This window comes from Megalobrama amblycephala, linkage group LG2, assembly GCF_018812025.1.
Source record: "Megalobrama amblycephala isolate DHTTF-2021 linkage group LG2, ASM1881202v1, whole genome shotgun sequence".
Classification (NCBI taxonomy): domain Eukaryota; kingdom Metazoa; phylum Chordata; class Actinopteri; order Cypriniformes; family Xenocyprididae; genus Megalobrama; species Megalobrama amblycephala.
The window spans coordinates 17216594-17236111 of record NC_063045.1 but is presented as its reverse complement, the minus strand read 5'-3'; the positions used below and the strand labels follow the sequence as shown (position 1 = coordinate 17236111).

At 38.1% G+C, this 19518-nt stretch overlaps 1 protein-coding gene across 1 annotated transcript in view; it reads left to right on the top strand.

Annotated features, from left to right (window-relative positions):
• Positions 1-19518, top strand: part of lrp1ba (low density lipoprotein receptor-related protein 1Ba) — a 306610-nt gene that overhangs the window by 206390 nt on the left and 80702 nt on the right. Inside the window, 12 exon segments of the mRNA XM_048163800.1 lie at positions 2423-2548; positions 4000-4128; positions 4689-4808; positions 6567-6680; positions 6790-6948; positions 8312-8434; positions 13173-13292; positions 13665-13793; positions 14309-14431; positions 16706-16846; positions 17384-17571; positions 18826-19009. Coding sequence (XP_048019757.1) covers positions 2423-2548; positions 4000-4128; positions 4689-4808; positions 6567-6680; positions 6790-6948; positions 8312-8434; positions 13173-13292; positions 13665-13793; positions 14309-14431; positions 16706-16846; positions 17384-17571; positions 18826-19009 — 1656 coding nt within the window.

Sequence of the window (19518 nt, the reverse complement as noted above, 5' to 3'; positions counted from 1 at the left end):
CAGTGTTTCAAAGGACTCTAATGGAAGCAGCTTAGATGCTTGGCATCCTAAACCACGAATGGAGATTTTCTCATCTCAGGCCTCTCTTAGGAGATTTGGACCTTGGTGGCCACCATTCCTCCTATCTATGTAGCACAGACAGCACTATTGAGGGAATTCGCTCAGACTGTGCTATAAAATGCTGGGAAAAAAAAGAGATAGACAAACATATTCAGTCATTCAGTCATTCCTTTTTAAGTCATAACTCAAAAGAGTAAAAACTGCTAAGACAAAGTTAAATGGAATGAATATTCTATCATCACTTTCTCACCCTTTTGACTTTCTTTTCTAATAAATGTAATCGCATAATTTTTCTTTGTCTGTGAACTGTCCCTTTAAAAGTGGGGACCATCTGCAATTCCTTTAATTCCAACTAATAAACATTCCTTTATAATCACCGGCCAACAGAAATCAGCCATCGATGAGTCCAAGCTATTTAAAGCCTCATCCCATAATAAGCAAAAGCCTCCCAGGACTGAAGCCTCATGTCACAACAGTGAAAGACGCTGGCCCAATGCACTCATCTGAATCCTCACCATTTGTGCAGGGGAATACGCTCGGCCCAAGGCTCTAGAATCTGGCAGCCATGTGTGTGTAGATAGGGCACGGTTCAGAGACCCACGCTCCGCGCCAACGTCTGTGCCAAGCACAGTTCAAACTCACACCCGCTGAGGAGCCCAACCCTCTGACTGGCACTGCAAGAGTGCCCTTCAAGCCTTGAGTGTGTGTGTGCGTGCGTGTGTGGGTGTGGGTGTGTGTGTGCTGCCAGGTGTAGTGCGTTGTGTTAAAAGACATCAGATGCCTTAGGCTGCATTTGGAATAGAGCGTTCTTAAAGGCAGTCACAATGTGAATAAAGTATATTCCCCATGACTTTCAATAATACTGTTCTTCGAATGTTTTGTGCCCATTACTAAATAATACAAGGACCATTTTTTTTGTAGTACTATTTCTTCAATGATCATTGTATCATTGGAATCCCGCAGATTTTCGTCATTCGAAATTTTCGACTATTTTGGATTTTTTTGAAAAACCTACATTTGGGAACTAGTCCTAGGTTTTTGGCACAATCGGAAACAAACCAGTGCTGCAAAATTCTCTGGAGTCTGATTGTCAATAATTATAAAAAAAGAAAAAAAAAAAGAAACTTCGATTCACGATCCCTAAGGGCCGCCAAAACATTTTGAAGTTGGCAGAGGCACTTTTACTAAAATGGCTATAACTCGTGAACGGAATGAGATATTTTCACCAAACTCAGCACACCTTTGTAAGAGCTCATTCTGTGGTCGCGTTAAAAGGGATGTGGCGATTGGCCACTTGGTGGCACTATAACTTGAAAAAAAACATGAAAATGGCTTGCACTACTTCACCATTAGTCCGATTGACTTGAAAATTAGCATGCATTGTCTTTGTACAAGGCGTCGTGATTGATTACATGGACATTGGCGCATCTCAAAAAACATGTTTGCCATTGGCCAATGAAGATTGATCAGCTATCAGACAAGGTTAACGGAGGCCGATCAGAACGAAACTTGCTGGGCCTGTTTGACTCAGCCCTAGTGTGAGAATTTCTAAAGAAATCAGCCACTGGTGGGGCGCATTTGCGTTTTTCACATGCGTAAAAGATTGTGTATCACGTGATTTTTCGCACACGACATTCGTACCGCACGGTAGAACTCATTCTGACCAACTTTGCCTCTATTTTAACTTTGGTGAACTAGTCCTAGGTTTTTGGCTCAACCTCGATAACTGTTAAAAAGCTTTACAAAGTGATGATACACGGAGCAACTTTTTGAGCAATGTTGCTGAGCGATGTTGCTTGGGCACTTTTCCCATTGATAATGGGCAACGCATTTCTATCTGGATACTTTAGATAGAAATTTGTTGACCATTTTCAATGGGAAAGTGCCCAAGCAACATCACTTGGCAACGTTGCAAAAAAGTTGACCCATGTATCATCACATTTAAACCATACATTTCCTATGGTAAATTGCCTATATTGGCTGTAAATGGTCTTTTCCATCTATGATTGAGATGGTTACAGGCTTGCTAATTAAAACAGTATACCTTTTTACGTATATGCTTAAATGCCTTAAAGCGCTTGAACCCCAATAATTGCTGCTCGCAGTTATATTTTTAATTAAATATTACGAGGGCACGTGAATTAAAAAAAAAGAAATATGTGCATGGATAAATCATTTATAAAACTGCAATATTTAATTAAAAAAAAGAATTTTCCATTTTGATTTCATGGTGATTTGAGGTGAAATTCATTACCCTAAGTACAAGCTGTAAAACTTGTCAAACTGTTAGAGATGTCACAATTTGTTGCAATGCTCTAAAATGAGTAATTTGTTATCAAGGATTTCTCTTTATTACTTCCAGGTGAGTCGTCCCCCTGCAGTGTGAATAATGGAGGGTGCCATGACCTCTGCCTTTTGACTCCGCTTGGTGTGGTAAACTGTACTTGCCGAGGGGAACGGATATTACTGGATGATAACAGATGTGTATGTAAGTCCTGTACCCTCTCTCTCTGTTTCTCTCGCTTATTCTGTTGGACTTTTTTCCACTTGTCCCAAATTTTTCTAGTATGTGCCGATACTTCAATTAATGTGGCTAAGTCCATATGCTGTGGCCAAACAATTTTATGACTTTATGGTCCAGTTAGTGCACTTGTAAGAACTCTAAAAAGATTTTTTATCTGAATTGAATGACTGGCTCAGATTTGGATTCTACCATCTAGACTGATTTAGATTTATGTTGCTCTGAATAAGATTCCAAATCCAGATTGTAATTCAGATTTCCCTATTCTTTGAATATAGATTATTGAACACGATTCTAGTCTAGATTCAAATTATGATCCATATTCTAAATCCAGACTCAGATTAAGCTGGCTCTGAATATATAATTCTGGTACCAGGTTATAAACTATATAGTACATCCATATTGCAATTCAAAATCATTCTCACTCTAAATATAGATTTTAAATTCTGATTGTGATTCAGATTTGTTTTGCTCATAATTTAGGCTCTGGATCCATATTATGGAAAACAATTGTGCATCCAGATTTCCCTTACTCCGAATATAGATTCTAAATCAAGAATGTGATCTAGATTCAGATTATAATCCATAGTATAAATCCTGATTAATTCTGGAACCAGATTATGATATAAATGGTACATCCAGATTGTAATCTACATTCATTTGAATATAGATTGTAAATCTAGATTGTGATCTGAATTCTTGTGTCCGATTGTGGCGGAAATTTTTATTCCAGATTGTGGTCTAAATTTGTTATGCTACACTTTAAATGCCAAGGGGGTGGCAGTTTTAGATCCTATCTGGATATAAAGTATTATACACTGCTTTAAGTCTAGATACTAGTGTCTTTACCCCACATCTGCATAGTTGACACTTTTGAATAGATCTAGATATTAGATGTTTTGCTACTCTAGTAATCAAGATAATGGATACCCTTAATGTGGACTTCTGGGTGCTCCTATCTAGATCTTGATACTGAAACATCCATCAACCTGGAATTTTTAGAACATTAGATTATTTGATGCTTAGATTCAGGACAGCTCTATACAGGCACTATACACAGTGACTTTCAGTCTGGGATTGCAGCAGTGCTCAACACTCGCTTGGAGAGGATTACAGGGCTTATACACAGATGTTTTTTGTGTTCAAACAGCTAGACGTAGTGCATCTGATGGAATGGAATGGAACACAGGGGACTCGATGCAAAGGCCAAAGAGAGATCCCTTTGAAGTTTGTGTACATAGACCAACAGTGTAAAAAAAAAAAAAAAGTGCAAATGGAACTTGCTCCATTGCCACGTCTGACCTTGAGTCCTCTGCTGATTATGTGTCGCACACTCAAGCAGTCAATGCACATCCCTAATCTTTACTTCAGCACAGCACATCGCAATTCTACAAATCTCTTTTACTATTGTCTTCCAGCCATGAACTCCTCCTGTAACATCTACTCTGAGTTCCAGTGCGGAAACGGGGAATGCATTGATTACCAACTGACATGTGACGGCATTGCGCACTGCAAAGACAGGTCGGATGAAAAGATGCAGTACTGCGGTAAGAAACCAATCAGGCATGATGTTGTGTTTGAGCCCTCAGGTTTCATCTCTAAACTGAGTGAAGGAAGCCACAGAAGGTCTTCCTGTTCTCCTGTGACTTGGGCTAATAAGACAAGCTTACAGCAGTCTGGCAAAAAAATAAGTGCGAGTGATGTGACAGGTCGAATGCTGCTCTGTTTCTCTCTCTCTCTCTCTCTCTCTCTCTCTCTCTCTCTCACTCAAATAGTTTCAATATTTCAAAATGGTTTCAAATTAAGCAGTTTTTCTAGGATCATTTTTCTATCTAAACTTTACATTGCGCATTATCTCTATCTATCTATCTATCTATCTATCTATCTATCTATCTATCTATCTATCTATCTATCTATCTATCTATCTATCTATCTATCTATCTATCTATCTATCTATCTATCTATCTATCTATCTGTCTGTCTGTCTGTCTGTTTGTCTGTCTGTCTGTCTGTCTATATCCATCCATCCATTTAACTGCCATTACTGTAGTTACATACATGCTATTGTAGAGTCTTATGCCTAATTCCCAACTTTTTCATTCTCTAGAAAACCGGAACTGCAGACACAGCTTTAAATCATGCTATAACCAGCGCTGTGTGGCCAACCATCGCGTCTGTAATGGCGTGAATGATTGTGGGGACAACTCAGATGAAGTTTACTGTAACAGTGGGTATTTTTTCTTCTTGTTACATATTTGAAACACAAGCTTAGTCCAGTGTTGGTCCGTCCATTAATCTTAGTATTTCAATTTTCTTCCCAACTAGAGAAATTGCAATACACCCTTGAATTCTTGCCTTGCTTGAACATCTAAATAACAACATTAAGCTTTAATGCAGAAACACATCTATAATGTAGATGGTACAAACCACAGATCTCTATACTATGCTTCTGTGAAGGCCAATGAAAGTTGTTCTCTTGAATCGAAATGACTTTCCAGAAACTGGTTTTGTATGATTTTGTAAATAAACGACTAAAATAAATCTCATTACAATTATTTTTATTGTATATTGTCACCTGTAGCCAAGGTCGTAACCATGTCTTGAACATTGGGGGGGACCTTTTTTTTTTTTTTTTTTTTTTTTATAAAGCATAAAGATACAATGAACGAAATTGCTGCTAATACAATGCTATATCAGATATGTACAATTACAACTGTAGAAAAAAAATAACATTACGATGTCCAGAAATCAATAATAGTACATTGACAACTCATGTTTAATAGTTTCATAATACAATATATTGTTAGTTCTGAGATTCTTCAATTTAGTGAATAAATACATAGATCCGCAGCTAACATTTGAGTTCCTTAGTGGTCTAGCGGTAGAATTTTTGTTAACAGTATCAAAGGTTGCATGTTCTAATCTGCCCTTGCATAGTTTTTTTTTTTTATTATTATTTTCCTCATTAAAATCAAAGATGTCCATCAATGGTTGTATATCAAGAGCAGGGACACGTTTGTGTGCATTTGTTTTGTGATTTTACTGGAAAAATATAACCTCCGCAACGGCGTTAAGCGATCGATTGACGCTCCCGTCTGTGCTGTAAAGACTGTGTGCATGAGCAAAAAGAGAACGTAAACCCCGCCTACTTTTTAAATTGATTGGCCATCTCAATCATTTTGATATTGACGAGCGTTCTTATACCGCTGAGGCAGACCAGACTAAAAATTTAACTTTTAAACCTTTTTGTCATCCTAACAACATGCAGAGTGCTGGAATTTAGTGCAGCAGAGCAGTGCAAGAAATTCAAATATTGGGGGGGATGATTTGGCCATTTCTAATTATTGGGGGGGACTTGTCTATGGTGGTTACGGCCCTGCCTGTAGCCAGTGAAACTTGATTCTTATCTCCACTTCCACTAAGAATCAAACTTACAGCTCTTTAAATAGACCAGTTTTGCATTCACACTATCTCTGGACTTGAAAATGGAGTAAGATCTCATTTGCTGCTTTCAGTTTACTTTCTGTTTACACATATTCTTGAAACACTGTCTGCCTAAATTTCAATGTTCTTGCAATTGTATTATTCTTCATAATTTAAAATTATACAAATGTATAAGGGAAGTTAATCCATACCACTTTGCGTTCACATTACATGCTAAACTGATCTCAATTCGGATTGCTTTAAAGGGGTCTGACTTCAATTAAAGCATTTTTATTTGCTTTAATTTAAGTGGTCTGATTTCATTTAAAGCGTTTTGGTGCTTTAAAGGGGTCTGGCTTTATCTGGAGCTTTCAAACTTGAGCCAAAAATCTCCAGAAATACATTCAGAACCCTAAAATGAATCAAGTTAGAGGTTCTTAAACTATGATGTTATTCAACTGTGTAACATTATTTTACTATTTTGGGCAATTATCATTACATTCAAGTAAAATAAAGTCTTATGGGTAATGTAGAGCATCTACATTTTTCCCTGTGGTTCCAGAGTCCTCATGTTTGTCTTCCGAGCGACGTTGTGCAGACGGTTCCTGTATTCCTGCATCATCCTGGTGTAATCAGATCATTGATTGCGCTGACGCATCGGACGAGAAAAGCTGTAGTAAGATTAACGTGTGAAGGCGCTAGCCTGTTCGCACTTCTGATGGTGTGTGTTTGCGTGTCACTGAATGTGTGAAACACTCGTCTCATTGTCCTCTGTGTATTTCCAGATAGCACAGACTGCATGGAATACTACAGACTGGGTGCTCGCGCCAGCAAAAGCGAGAGGTTTCTAAGCTGCAATTCCACGTCTCTGTGTGTTCATCCCTCCTGGATCTGTGACGGAGCCAACGACTGTGGGGATTATGCAGACGAAATACACTGCCACGGTAGAAATGCATTTGCATTCTCTCTCTCGATCTGTCTTTCTCTCGTTTGTTTGTGTTCAAAGTACAAGATTGTCACGTTCAGAATGGGAAGTAGCACTGGAAACAAAGGGAATTTTTACAAAGTTTGCATTGCGGTGCAGTGACGGCTCACATCGCTAGTGCCTTTTATGATGCTCTAAAACGTGGACTTTGTTTTGACTCAATCACACTGAGTCCTGCCAAATATTTGACAGTAATATGCTTAGATATTTATGATATATGTAGAAGGCCCAGGTCCTACTGAGAATATTTAGTGACTTAATAATCCTTTCGGCTGAGTAAAACACAACTCTGGAAGTCGATAATTATGTAGAATTGTTTTGTGCAGAACTTTACGGCCCTGTCAGAATTTATAAATTGAGCGCACCATAATGTCGTAATTAAAAGTTGGAAACTCTGGATTTTCTTTGAAACTTGCAAGTTTGGGCATGTCAATGAAAGAAACATGTTGGAAAAGGGTTGCTAACAATCATAATTGAGTTGAAAATGTTGACATTTTTTGTGTTGTTGACATTGATATATATGATTTCACACACACACACACACACACACACACACACACACACACACACACACACACACACGCACACACACTATATAATATTCACACGAAATTAGCACAGTTATTTTTATATGGATTTTAAATGAAAAGGGTAAAACAAAATATACAATATATAAAGGAATTTGAAAAGTAGTAAATATAAATGATACCATGGTAAACAGCTTCCTAGGCAGTTTTAATGTCTTCATACAGCAAAAGATAAATGTTTTAGTAAAAATCAATGCCTTGGGACACAAAAGTTCCTGTAAACACCCATTTATGATTTCCAAACTTCTCCGTACAGTAGGAGCTTCCCTAGAGGTCTTGAAGGCAGAAATACACTATATAAATATGTGATTGTTAGCTAGCATTGATAGCATTGATTCTCTGGGAATGTTTGCTCAAAAAAAAGTGTTTTTTGAAAACTCAACTGCAGAAGAGTCTTCCAGAAATTAAAAAAATATGAAGGCAATTCAGCTTCTGACCTTTGCTGTGGCTTCTCCAATCAAGGTACACTGTTGCAGATGTTACAGGTTTAAAATGACCTTGATGTACAAGTCAGAAACCAAACACAAATATAAAACCAGAGATAACAAATTGGATGGTTGAAGTTGAGGTAGACATTCAGAGGTCAGACAGTTGATTTGTTTACAGCATGTTCTCATCCTTTTCTTGAAGTGGTGAGTGAACCTAGCAAACCTACCCTTTGGTAATATCAGGCAGTAGGAATTCTACAGGTTTTCTACAGGTTTCTCTAAACCTTCATTTTGGCTTTTCTCCCAGCCTCTGCAGTCCATACGTGTGAGGATGGCCATTTTGCGTGTCCCAGTGGAAACTGCATCTCCAGCGTCTGGTTGTGCGATGGACAGAAAGACTGTGAGGATGGAGCCGATGAATTTCAATGCGGTGAGCGCCACCTCTTTACATTTATCAACTAAACATGCCTGCCGGACACATTCTGCACTCTATATGTCATCCTAATGAATATATTCACGTCTAAAGATTTTATTTATCTTCTAGTCACGCGCGACCATCTACATTAGAGCGTAAGTGCTATTTTGCTCTATTGATCCACTTGTCACGGCTAGTATGTGGTAAGTGCAAAATGTGGGAATTTAGCTGCTTGACATTCCTGGCTTTACAGCATTACAGTTATCAGCAAGTCTGTTTCTAGTCTACTCTGTCCTATTCTTTTATTTTAAATTCCTGACGAATTACTGTAGAAGTCTAATAATCTGGTATCTTTTGTGTGGCTGCATTTTATTGAAGCTCATTTCCACCTCGGTAATTGTGACTTTTTCTTTTAATTGCGAGTTTATAAGCCCCATTTTTGACTTCATATTTCAGATATGTTACTTTTTTCTCATAATTGCAACCTCGCAATCTTTGCTAATTTATACCTCCCATTGTGACTATATCCCAAAATGTGACTTTAAATCTTGCGATGTGGCTTCATTTTTCTCGTTATAATGATTTTTTTTCCAGAATTGTTACTATATCTCACAATATGACTATATAGCTTGCAATGCTGCTTTATATCTCATAGTGTGCCTTTATTTTTCATAATTATGACAGTTTTTGGGGGAGAAAAATATCTCACAAGTTGCGAATTTATATCTCCCATGGTGACTTTATATCCCAAAATATTTGGGATAATAATCTTATCACTGTGGCTATTTCTCATTATAGTGACTTTAGATCATGAGGTTGCAACTTTATTTTAAAATTACCCATTTTAAATTTTACTCTGAGGCAAAAACAGTAACAATTATAGGGCCCTATTTTAACGATCTAAACGCAAAGTGTGCACTCATGGCCTGTCCAAATCCACTTTTGCTATTTTAATGACGGAAAAACGATCCGTGCGCTGGGGCGCATTTTTGAAATGGGTTGTCCCTATTCTCTTAATGAGTAATGGGCGTAACATTCAATAAACCAATCAGAGTGTCATCTCCCATTCCCTTTAAGAGCGAGATGCGCCATGACGGATTGCTATTTACATGGCGGAATTTGTTGGCTGAAAAGCTGAACGCTTTTCAAGCGAAGAAACCGATCTGCCCGTGCGATGAGTCAGTTAATATATATGTGTGTGTATTGGCACGATTGTTCAATTAATTAGCCAATTTCGTTCATCATTATAAGTAGTAATGGGCTGAATTGAAAATAGGTAGTATAGGTAGTATTAGGTATAGGTAGTATAGCCTAATTCTAATACACGCAATGACTATTCATCATTACATTTTTATATTTATGTAGCCTACACAATAATATTCTTTTACACTTTAATGTAATTGTTTTTAATATTTGGCATGTTTGTGTGATGCGCATCCCTGTGTGTACACTGCGTTCCAAATTATTATGCAATTGACATATCAGTAAGATTTCAGTACAATAAACATTCAGATTTTAGTTTTTCTAAGAACATGTTTGTTTGTTTATTTATCCATGTCTTTTTAGATAACTGGTATCAATCTCAGACAAAATAATTTGCCAGGTCTATGGAAACCCTACTTAGAGGTTGTTCCACATTATTAAGCAAGTCACAGTTCTCATGCAATATGGGGAGGAAGAAAGATCCTTCTGAAGATGAAAAGCATGAAATGGTGCAATGTTGTGCAAAAGGCATGAAAACAACTAATATTGTGTGAAACTGAATGGAGATTATCAAATTATCATAAGATTTGTGAGTGATTTAGAGCACAGCAGAACTCGGTCAGATAAAGGCTTATTAATGAAAGTTCCTGTCAAAAAAATTAATTGTATTAAAAGGGCAGCTATAAAAAAAGCCAGTGTTGAGCAGCAAACAGGTATTTGAAGCTGCTGGTGTCTCTGGAGTCTTGAGAGCTTCACCATGCAGGCTGGCAGTTGTGCGTAAAGATGCATTTTAGACACCACTAACCAAACCTAACAAAGAGAAACATTTACAGTGGGTGTAGAAATACATTTTCAAACAGTTTTATTGCTGTGGTGTTTTTTTGCAGCATGGGATAGTGCATAGTGCATTGTACTATGCACTATCCTCCTTTTTATACCATAGCTGAAAATGGCCAGTTATGAGCTCCACATATCTTGCAAAAGTCATTTTAATACCTTCCATCTCACTTCCCAGTATTCCAGCCCAAATATCACCCACCAGCTCCTTGCTGACGTCGCAGTCTTGTTGGAACGTGGTGGCCATTCACAAACCATCCAGAAATCCAGCCATTTAGACCATCCATTGTAGTACGGCATTAGTCAGTGAATAAAACTATTTAAAAATGAGTCTTCATGTATTTCTAAACCCACTGTAAATGTTTCTCTTTGTGAGGTTTGGTTTGGAGTGGCTGAAATGCATCTTTACGCACAACTGCCAGCCAACATGGAGAGCTTCTTGAGACTCCAGAGGCACCAGCAGCTTCAAATACCTGTTTGCTGCTCAACACTGGCCTTTTTTATAGCACCCCTTTTAATACAATTAAATTTTTTGACAGTAACTTTCCTCAATAAGCCTTTATCTGACCGAGTTCTGCTGTGCTCTAAATCACTCACAAATCTTATGATAATTTGATAATCTCCATTCAGTTTCACACAATATTAGTTGTTTTCATGCCTTTTGCACAACATTGCACCATTTCATGCTTTTCATCTTCAGAAGGATCTTTCTTCCTCCCCATATTGCATGAGAACTGTGACTTGCTTAATAATGTGGAACAACCTCTAAGTAGGGTTTCCATAGACCTGGCAAATTATTTTGTCTGAGATTGATACCAGTTATCTAAAAAGACATGGATAAATAAACAAACAAACATTTTCTTAGAAAAACTAAAATCTGAATGTTTATTGTACAGAAATCTTACTGATTTGTCTCTTGCATAATAATTTGGAACGCAGTGTAATAAGCAAAGTCAACGCGCACTGTGGACGCGCCCAGAGGCACAGTTTCTACCAACGTGCTCTAACAAAAAAATATTGCGCCATTGACTTTAGACTTTAGACCAGGTTTGAGTTGGTCTATGGCGCAGTCTATTTTCAGCTCCTTAAAATAGCAATGCGCCTGAACACACCTCTTTTTTAGACCAGCACGCCCATGGGCGCACTAACTGGCGCAAATGCATTTACTAATTTAAGGACGTGGCGCTGAACGGGAAAACGCGAACGGCGCCAGACGCAAACTAGCAAACACACTTGCGCCGCGCCTTGCGTCGCATTGCGCCGGGTGTATTATAGGGCCCATAGTGTGAAATACGAAAGTCTCTTGTGTTTCTTCATTATTTTTACTAAGAATTATACAGAAAAAAATCTTTATAATCCTTGGTAAAAATAATGAAGAAACACTTTAACTCACTCTCTTTGCATTTGTTGAAGTTCATGTCTACGTAAACCAACACACTTAGTTTTCAGGCTGTTCTTTGGGAGAGAAGCTTAGAAGACCAGTGTTAGAATAAATGTATACATTTATAAATTGTATAACAGCAGGTGAAGGATTATTCCATCCACACCTTGCGGTAATACATTGTATAATTATTAACCTCATAGACATTCATGTTTCTCTCCATCTCAAACTCTCCCATGTATCTCCGTAGTGAGCAGAACTTTAAGGTAGGAAGTTCTAGGAAGTTCTGCTTTCCTGCTGCGACCAATCATTGCTTTGCTTCTGTCCCGACCCCATGGCAGGAATCCATTTGGTTCAGCTTCAAAGCGTTGTGTTCTGAACAAGAACTCTGATCTGCGAGTGAAGCTCCCGTGTAGCCAGCGCAACTCTGGACCGCTCGGCGCCCCCGTAATCACTGACCCAAAATCAGAAGTAATACGGATTTATTTCCGTGTCCTTGATCTCGACAAATGCTCCAGTGCTTTTTCACCTTTCGTTTTGGTTATTTGTTCTTTTGAGACCTCCCCTATGGCTGCTTTTGAAGAATCACCCTCATTTACCTATTCATCCTCTTCAGTTTCATTGTCTTCAGCCTTTAGGTGTCACACCTTTCTCTTTCTGACCTTGGTCTCTCTGTTTCAGCCCCTGGTGGCTTTGCCCAGATATCACAAAATCGATGGCAAACGCAAACAAACTTTCAGACTGCTGATAGGGGCATATTTGCTTGCACCTTTCGTGGCTCGCGTGCGTATGCAAGTGGACAATTACTTTAAAAGTGCTTGCTAGCAGGATCGTCTTCCAAAGTTGAATCTCTAATCTCAACAAGGGCGAAGAGAGCTTTTAGAGGCCACCCTCTGCACTCAATTTGGCATTCGCAGACAAACGTATAACTATTGAATGGATTCATAAATGTTTTCTCTTCCATTTTGCTTTTTATACGGTATAAATGTTCTTTTTCTTAGTTTTAAATAATGACAGGAATAATTTCCACCAAAATTAAAATTCTGTCATTATTTATTCACCCTTATGTCTTTTCAAACCCTTATGACTTTCTAACTTCCCTGAACCATATCATAAAATATTTTGTAAATTTGAATACTGTTGACAGCTTGACGACCCATTTTATTTGGAAGAGAGCAGCGTGAGCGTTTCCAAAGCATCATATTTTGTGTTCTGTGGAAGAACTAGTGTCAAAGTGATGACAGAATCGTAATTTTCGTTTGTACTGTTTCTTTAATTGTCATTACGGTCTCCCATGAGTTTGTTTTCAAAGTTCAAACATTTCCCTTCTAGATTCATCGTGCCTTTGGAATCAGTTCGCCTGCTCGAAAAACAAGTGCATCGCCAAACAATGGCTCTGTGATGGGGAGGACGACTGCGGTGACGGATTGGACGAAAGCGAGGAAATTTGCGGTAAAACTCTGAAGCATGAATTTGCATTTAGGCCACACAATGAAAGACTTCCTCTGAGAGGAAGGATATAAATCAACATGAAAGAGGCGGGAAGAAAAATTGGCCTGCGGTTTCATCATAGTTGCGAATTTATGGCCATGCTGTGCTCCTAACAAATGGACTCTGGGAAAAAAACCCTCAAGTTTCACAAAGGTCAAACACAAGCAGATTGTTAAAAAAGTTCTTATAACAATGCTTAAAGCTTTTATTTACTTGGAGGAAGGTTTTCTTTTTTCTTTTTTAAATACATGAATATTCATTAATGACATTGCAGCATGTTGGCTTGAGATTGAGATTCTCAATCTCTGTCTTTCTGATTCTCTCTCTCGGCAGGCTCAGCAACATGCGCGCCTGGCTTGTTCAGTTGCCCAGGATCATACGCTTGTGTACCCAGGAACTGGTTATGCGACGGGGAGAGAGATTGTCCTGATGGCAGCGATGAACTAGCGGTAGCTGGCTGTGGTAATTTCAACCATGATATTTCCCTCTACAAAACTAGCAACGTCCTTGTACATTTCCTGTTTTCACCTCAAACCACATTGTAGTAACATAATGGCTCCTTTTGGCAATATTAATGAAGCTAGTAAATTAATGTATGAGTTATATATTTGGACATATGTTATATATTGGTATATATGTTTCTTATATTTATGCATAAATGCTTGAATTTAGTTTTGTTGACAAATTGAAATGTTTCAATTCTTTGACAGTTTTTTTTTTTTTTTTTTATAAAATCCATTTTTTATTTTATTTTGATTTCTTTTTTATTATTTTAATGCACAATAATTAACACCGCTGTTGTATTTTAAGGTGCCAGATTTACCTGAAATTACGTCTTTTTATCTGCTGTCCCCGAGTTTTCCAACTTGCAACCAAAATAATTGGGGATTTTAGACTCGGGTGTCTATTATATCCTCCTCCTTTCATCCTAACACATAGCTAACTTCCTGTTTGTTCCTGTTCCTCTCTTTTATAAGCTCCAAACAACACGTGCACTGAGAGCACATTCCAGTGTCGGAACCAGAACTGCGTCCCGCGGCGTTTTGTGTGTGACCATGACGACGACTGCGGAGATGGTTCTGATGAGTCTCTTGAATGCGGTAAGTAGCTTCTGTTTCTCGATTCATTAGTTTCTACCGAAAATGACCATCCCATTGCTCCCTGTTTAATGTGGTGTAATTATGTTGGCACAACATTAATTGGATGTTTCAATGGTTGGAATACGTGCAAAACTAAGTGTTCCATACCTCAGACCTAAGAATAAACATGCTAGCTTATAATAATTAACTGAAATATATCTTTTCAGCTATTTTATTGTTACCTATGAAGATGAATCTCACACACCTGTCCAGCTCACATTTCACTACAAAAGAGAAAGACAATGAGAAACTATATTTTTGCATAAAATAAGTTTTTTTTTTTTGTTTTGTTTTTTAAAGATTAGTTCACCCAAAAATACAATTTCTGTCATTAAGTACTCACTTAAGTACTCATTAAGACCTTCGTTCATCTTCAGAACACAAATTAAGATATTTTTGATGAAATACGAGGGTATGTGATCCACACATAGGCAGCAACGTCATTGCACCTTTTGACGTCCAGAAAGGTAGTTGAAAACATGGTTAAAATAGTCAATGTGGCTACAGTGGTTCAAACTTAAAGGGATAGTTCACCCAAAAATGAAAATTTGATGTTTATCTGCTTACCCCCAGCACATCCACGATGTAGGTGACTTTGTTTCTTCAGTAGAACATAAATTATGATTTTTAACTCCAACCGTTGATGCCTGTCAGTCTTATAATGCGATTCAACGGTCACACAGTTTATAAGAGTCAATAAACATGCACAGACGAATCCAAATTAAACCCTGCGGCTCGTGACGGCACATTGATGTCCTAAGACACGAAACGATCGGTTTGTGTGAGAAACTGAACAGTATTTATATCATTTTTTACCTCTAAAACACCACTATGTTCAACTGCATTCATCACTCGATTCGTGAGGTCTGATCGCGCTCTGACAACGACGTGATGTCTAGCACTCATTGAAGTATATGTGCGAGACATCACTGCCGTTGTCAGAGCGCGATCAGACATCACCAAGCAATTGCTGAATGCAGTTGGACATAGTGGATGCGCTGGGGGTAAGCAGATAAACATTAAATTTTCATTTTTGGGTGAACTATCCCTTTAATGTTATGAAGCGACGAGAATACTTTTTGTGTGCAAAACAAAAATAACGACTTTATTCAACAATGAACCATTGTCATACGTAGTGAACTCAGTGCAGGCTTGCTTGTTTATGTCCGAACACCAAATCAGTATTGGCCGAGGCTGTTCACATGAGCAGCACGATGCATACATGTGATGCTGATGGAGGATCTGGCCAGTAATGAGCCGGCATTTGGATGTAAACAAGGAAGCCTGCTATGAGTTCACTACGTATGACAACAGTTCAAATTGTTGAATAAAGTTGTTATTTTTGTTTTGTTTTTGCACACAAAAAGTACTCTCATTGCTTCATAACATTAGGGTTGAACCACTGTAGTCACGTTGACTATTTTAACCATGTTTTCGACTACCTTTCTGGATGTCAAAAGGTGCAATGTCATTGCTGCCTATGTGTGGATCAGGCACCCTCGGATTTCATCAAAAATATCTTAATTTGTGTTCCGAAGATGAACGAAGGTCTTATGGGTTTGGGACGACATGAGGGTGAGTACTTAATGACAGAACTTAATATCTGAAAATGTGACTATTTCTCACAGTGACTGTTTCTCGCAATAGTGATTTCTTTCTAAATATGATTTTATATCTTGCAATGTGACTTTATTACTTGCAATTTGCGACTTTGTCTCCCATTGTGACTTGATATCATGAAATGTGACTTTTTTCTGTTACTTTCTCACAATTGTGACTATTTTCACAATATTATTTTATTTCTCGTGATTTTGGCGATTTTCACAATATGACTTTATAATCTCGCATTTGTGAATATTATATATCTTTATATCTGCACTTGTGACCATTTTCACAATATGACTTTATATCTTGCAGTTGACTATTTTCACAATATGGCTATATATCATGATGTGACTTTATTTCTCACAATTTGCAACTTTGTCTCCCATTGTGATTTTATGTGAATATTTCCCATTATTGTGACTTGATTTGTGATTTCATATCTTGCAATTGTGACTTTATAACTGAGTGACAATATTTCTTTCTTTTGTAATTCTATATTAACTTTATCTCAATAAAAAGGGGCTATCTCAGTAATATAGTGACTGATATATCACACATTTGAAACAGTAACTGCTCTAACTTTTTGCCTTATTGTTATAAAGTCCTTCCTGTCATACTCTTTCTCTCCAGAGTACCGTTTATGCAAAGAAGAGGAGTTCCGCTGTGCGGATGGGCGGTGTTTATTGAGAGCCCAATGGGAATGTGACGGCTTCCCCGACTGTCTGGACCAATCAGACGAGCTGCCAATCAACCCAAAGTGTTCCGCTGCAGGCGAGTCCCTCTCGTGTGTCACGCACCCCATTTGACTGACAGGTTCTAGGGTTCCGTCCCATATGGGATCTGTCAGAACACCTGGTCCTCCCCGTTTGCGTCTTGTACCCCTGCCAGTGCCACCTGAGGTGGGCAGAGAGGGGCTGATGAGACTGCTGCGCCTCTGTTCTTCATTTTTTGGTTTCAGGGCAAACATATGCCATTAATGTTAACAGATGCCATTACTGTTCCCAGCCAAGCTCATTAAGAATCATTTTATGTTTATATTTCTGAGGGGAAATTCAGTTCAGATGTTTACAACATGTTTACAGCACAACTTTAAAACTCTAATTTGACTTGGACCAGTGGGCAACCATCTAGCAACATGCTAAAAACCACCCAGAACACCCAGCAACCGCATAGTAACTCTAGGTGGGGCATAGAAATGTGCTACACTCCACCCAGAACACCCTAGTAACCACTTGAGTTCTTTGTTATCTGATGGTTTTGTCCATTTCTGTCTCTCCCTTTTTTTTTTCTCGCTGCTCCATGTTTTAGAAAGTTTGTGCAACGGTTCGGTTTTCATGTGCGCAAACGGCCGCTGCGTTCCACTGGGAAGTGTGTGTAATCAGCATGACGACTGCGGGGACCGATCGGATGAGAGGAACTGCCACGTTAATGAGTGTTTAAACCGTAAAGTCAGCGGCTGTACCCAGGACTGTCAAGACCTACCCGTGGGATACAAGGTGTGTGAGAGAGCACATATTTCATGCTGCATGAGGTTTTTCTTTCTACCAATTAAGTGTCTGGTTCAACTTCAGGTTCGTTCCGCACAAAAAAACATCCACAATTGGAAAAGAGAGACGAAACGACGACCTACGAATACAAAAGAATGTTTTTGTTTTTCCTGCAAATCTTCGGTAAACCTCATTAGCAGGCTTTAGCTGCTACAACAATATTGGAAAAGTCTGCGCAAACAAATCGTCCAAAGTAATAATATACGTTTTTGCATTCCGCAGAGGTTTATAGTACTTGGCACTAAATCCGTAGAAAATGTTATGATTTTCAGTCATTTTACAACTTTTTACCATTGAATGTATAAATAAGCATGCTAAAACGTGTATGCTAGATATTTAAAGCTTGAGAAAATCAGTTGATTAAGCGAACAGCAGGAGAATGACATGTAAGGCACAGAGTGTGCTTTTGGTGGGAGAATAATACACACACACACACACACACACAGTGAGTGGCAGATCGAACAGCCTCGTTTGGCAGACGTCTCAGAATACTGGCCCGGTCCTTTGACAGCCACACTGACTTTAAAAACAGGCAGTCAAGGACACGGCGGCTCCAGACTTACTATAGTTGTGTTTTTCTTGCTTATTTTAACTTCTGTTACAGCACAATTAAAATGTAAAGCATAGTTATAATGAAGGACTAATGACTAAACTAATGAGCTAGAAACTTTGTAAGCATCGTTTTGTTTCACTGCTCACTTCCTGTCCATTAACTTCTTATTAGAGTGAATTTCAAGAAAATTTCCCGTGGTCATATTTCACCCAAAAGTCACATAGAAAAGTTGATTAAGAAAATAAAATGTAATAAAAATAATAAATAAAACAATAAAACCTATAACAGCAGGAGAATGACATATGTATATATAATTTTTTAATAATTTCTGCATATTTTTAATGACCATTAAATTAATTCTGTTAATTAAAAATAGTTTACATATAATAAATATTAATTCTAATAATTATTATTAATAATATTTGCTTTATATAACATCATTATTTATTTATTTTTATGTACAATAATTTATTTATTTGTTTTATTTTATTTTGAAAACGCTAAAATATAAAGCATACAAACAATATTTGTTTCTGAGAAATGCACTTTCTCTTCTATTTATTTTTTGTTTTGTTTTGTGTAGACATGTTAAAAGTTACCCAGACATGTTATTGAAAGATTTATGCATTTATTTATTTATTTTTTTGTAGTGTATGTGCTGGCCGGGGTTTCGTCTGAAAAACGACGGCAGGACTTGCATCGATGTGGACGAATGTTCAGAGAACTTTCCCTGCAGCCACCAGTGCATCAACACCTACGGATCTTTCCACTGCCTGTGTGCCGATGGATACCAGCGTCCCGCTGGTAACCCGCACAGCTGCAGGTCTCTCTCAGGTACCTCTGCTCCATTCAGCAGCACAGGTGTGAATTAGCTCCCATGGACCCTCACAAAGATTTTACTGTCAAACTTGAGCAGAAACGAACCACACGGCAGGAACACACATACTGAGCCTTGTTGCGACTTATATTTAGAAGAAAAGCAACAGGAGGTTGAAGACAATTAGTTCTTCAGCTGGAGATGAGCTCTGATTGGCTAAGAGCAGATCCAGGTGTGACATATGGCATCTGCCCGGAGTTATTTACTGTATGAAAGAAAGACACATTTACATACACTCATTTAGTGCTTGCTCGCAAACACCACTGACATGCAAAGAAGCCACTAAAAAAAACTTCCAAAGACTACCACTGTACTGTACACTGTATTTATGGCATAGTACTATTTTTCTACCATTCTACAAAACAAGGTATATTTATTAATGTACACTTTTTTCTTGCTTGTCCTCAGCATTTTTTTTTTCCGGTATTTTTTTTTTTTTTTTTAGATTTCAATTGACAATGTATTA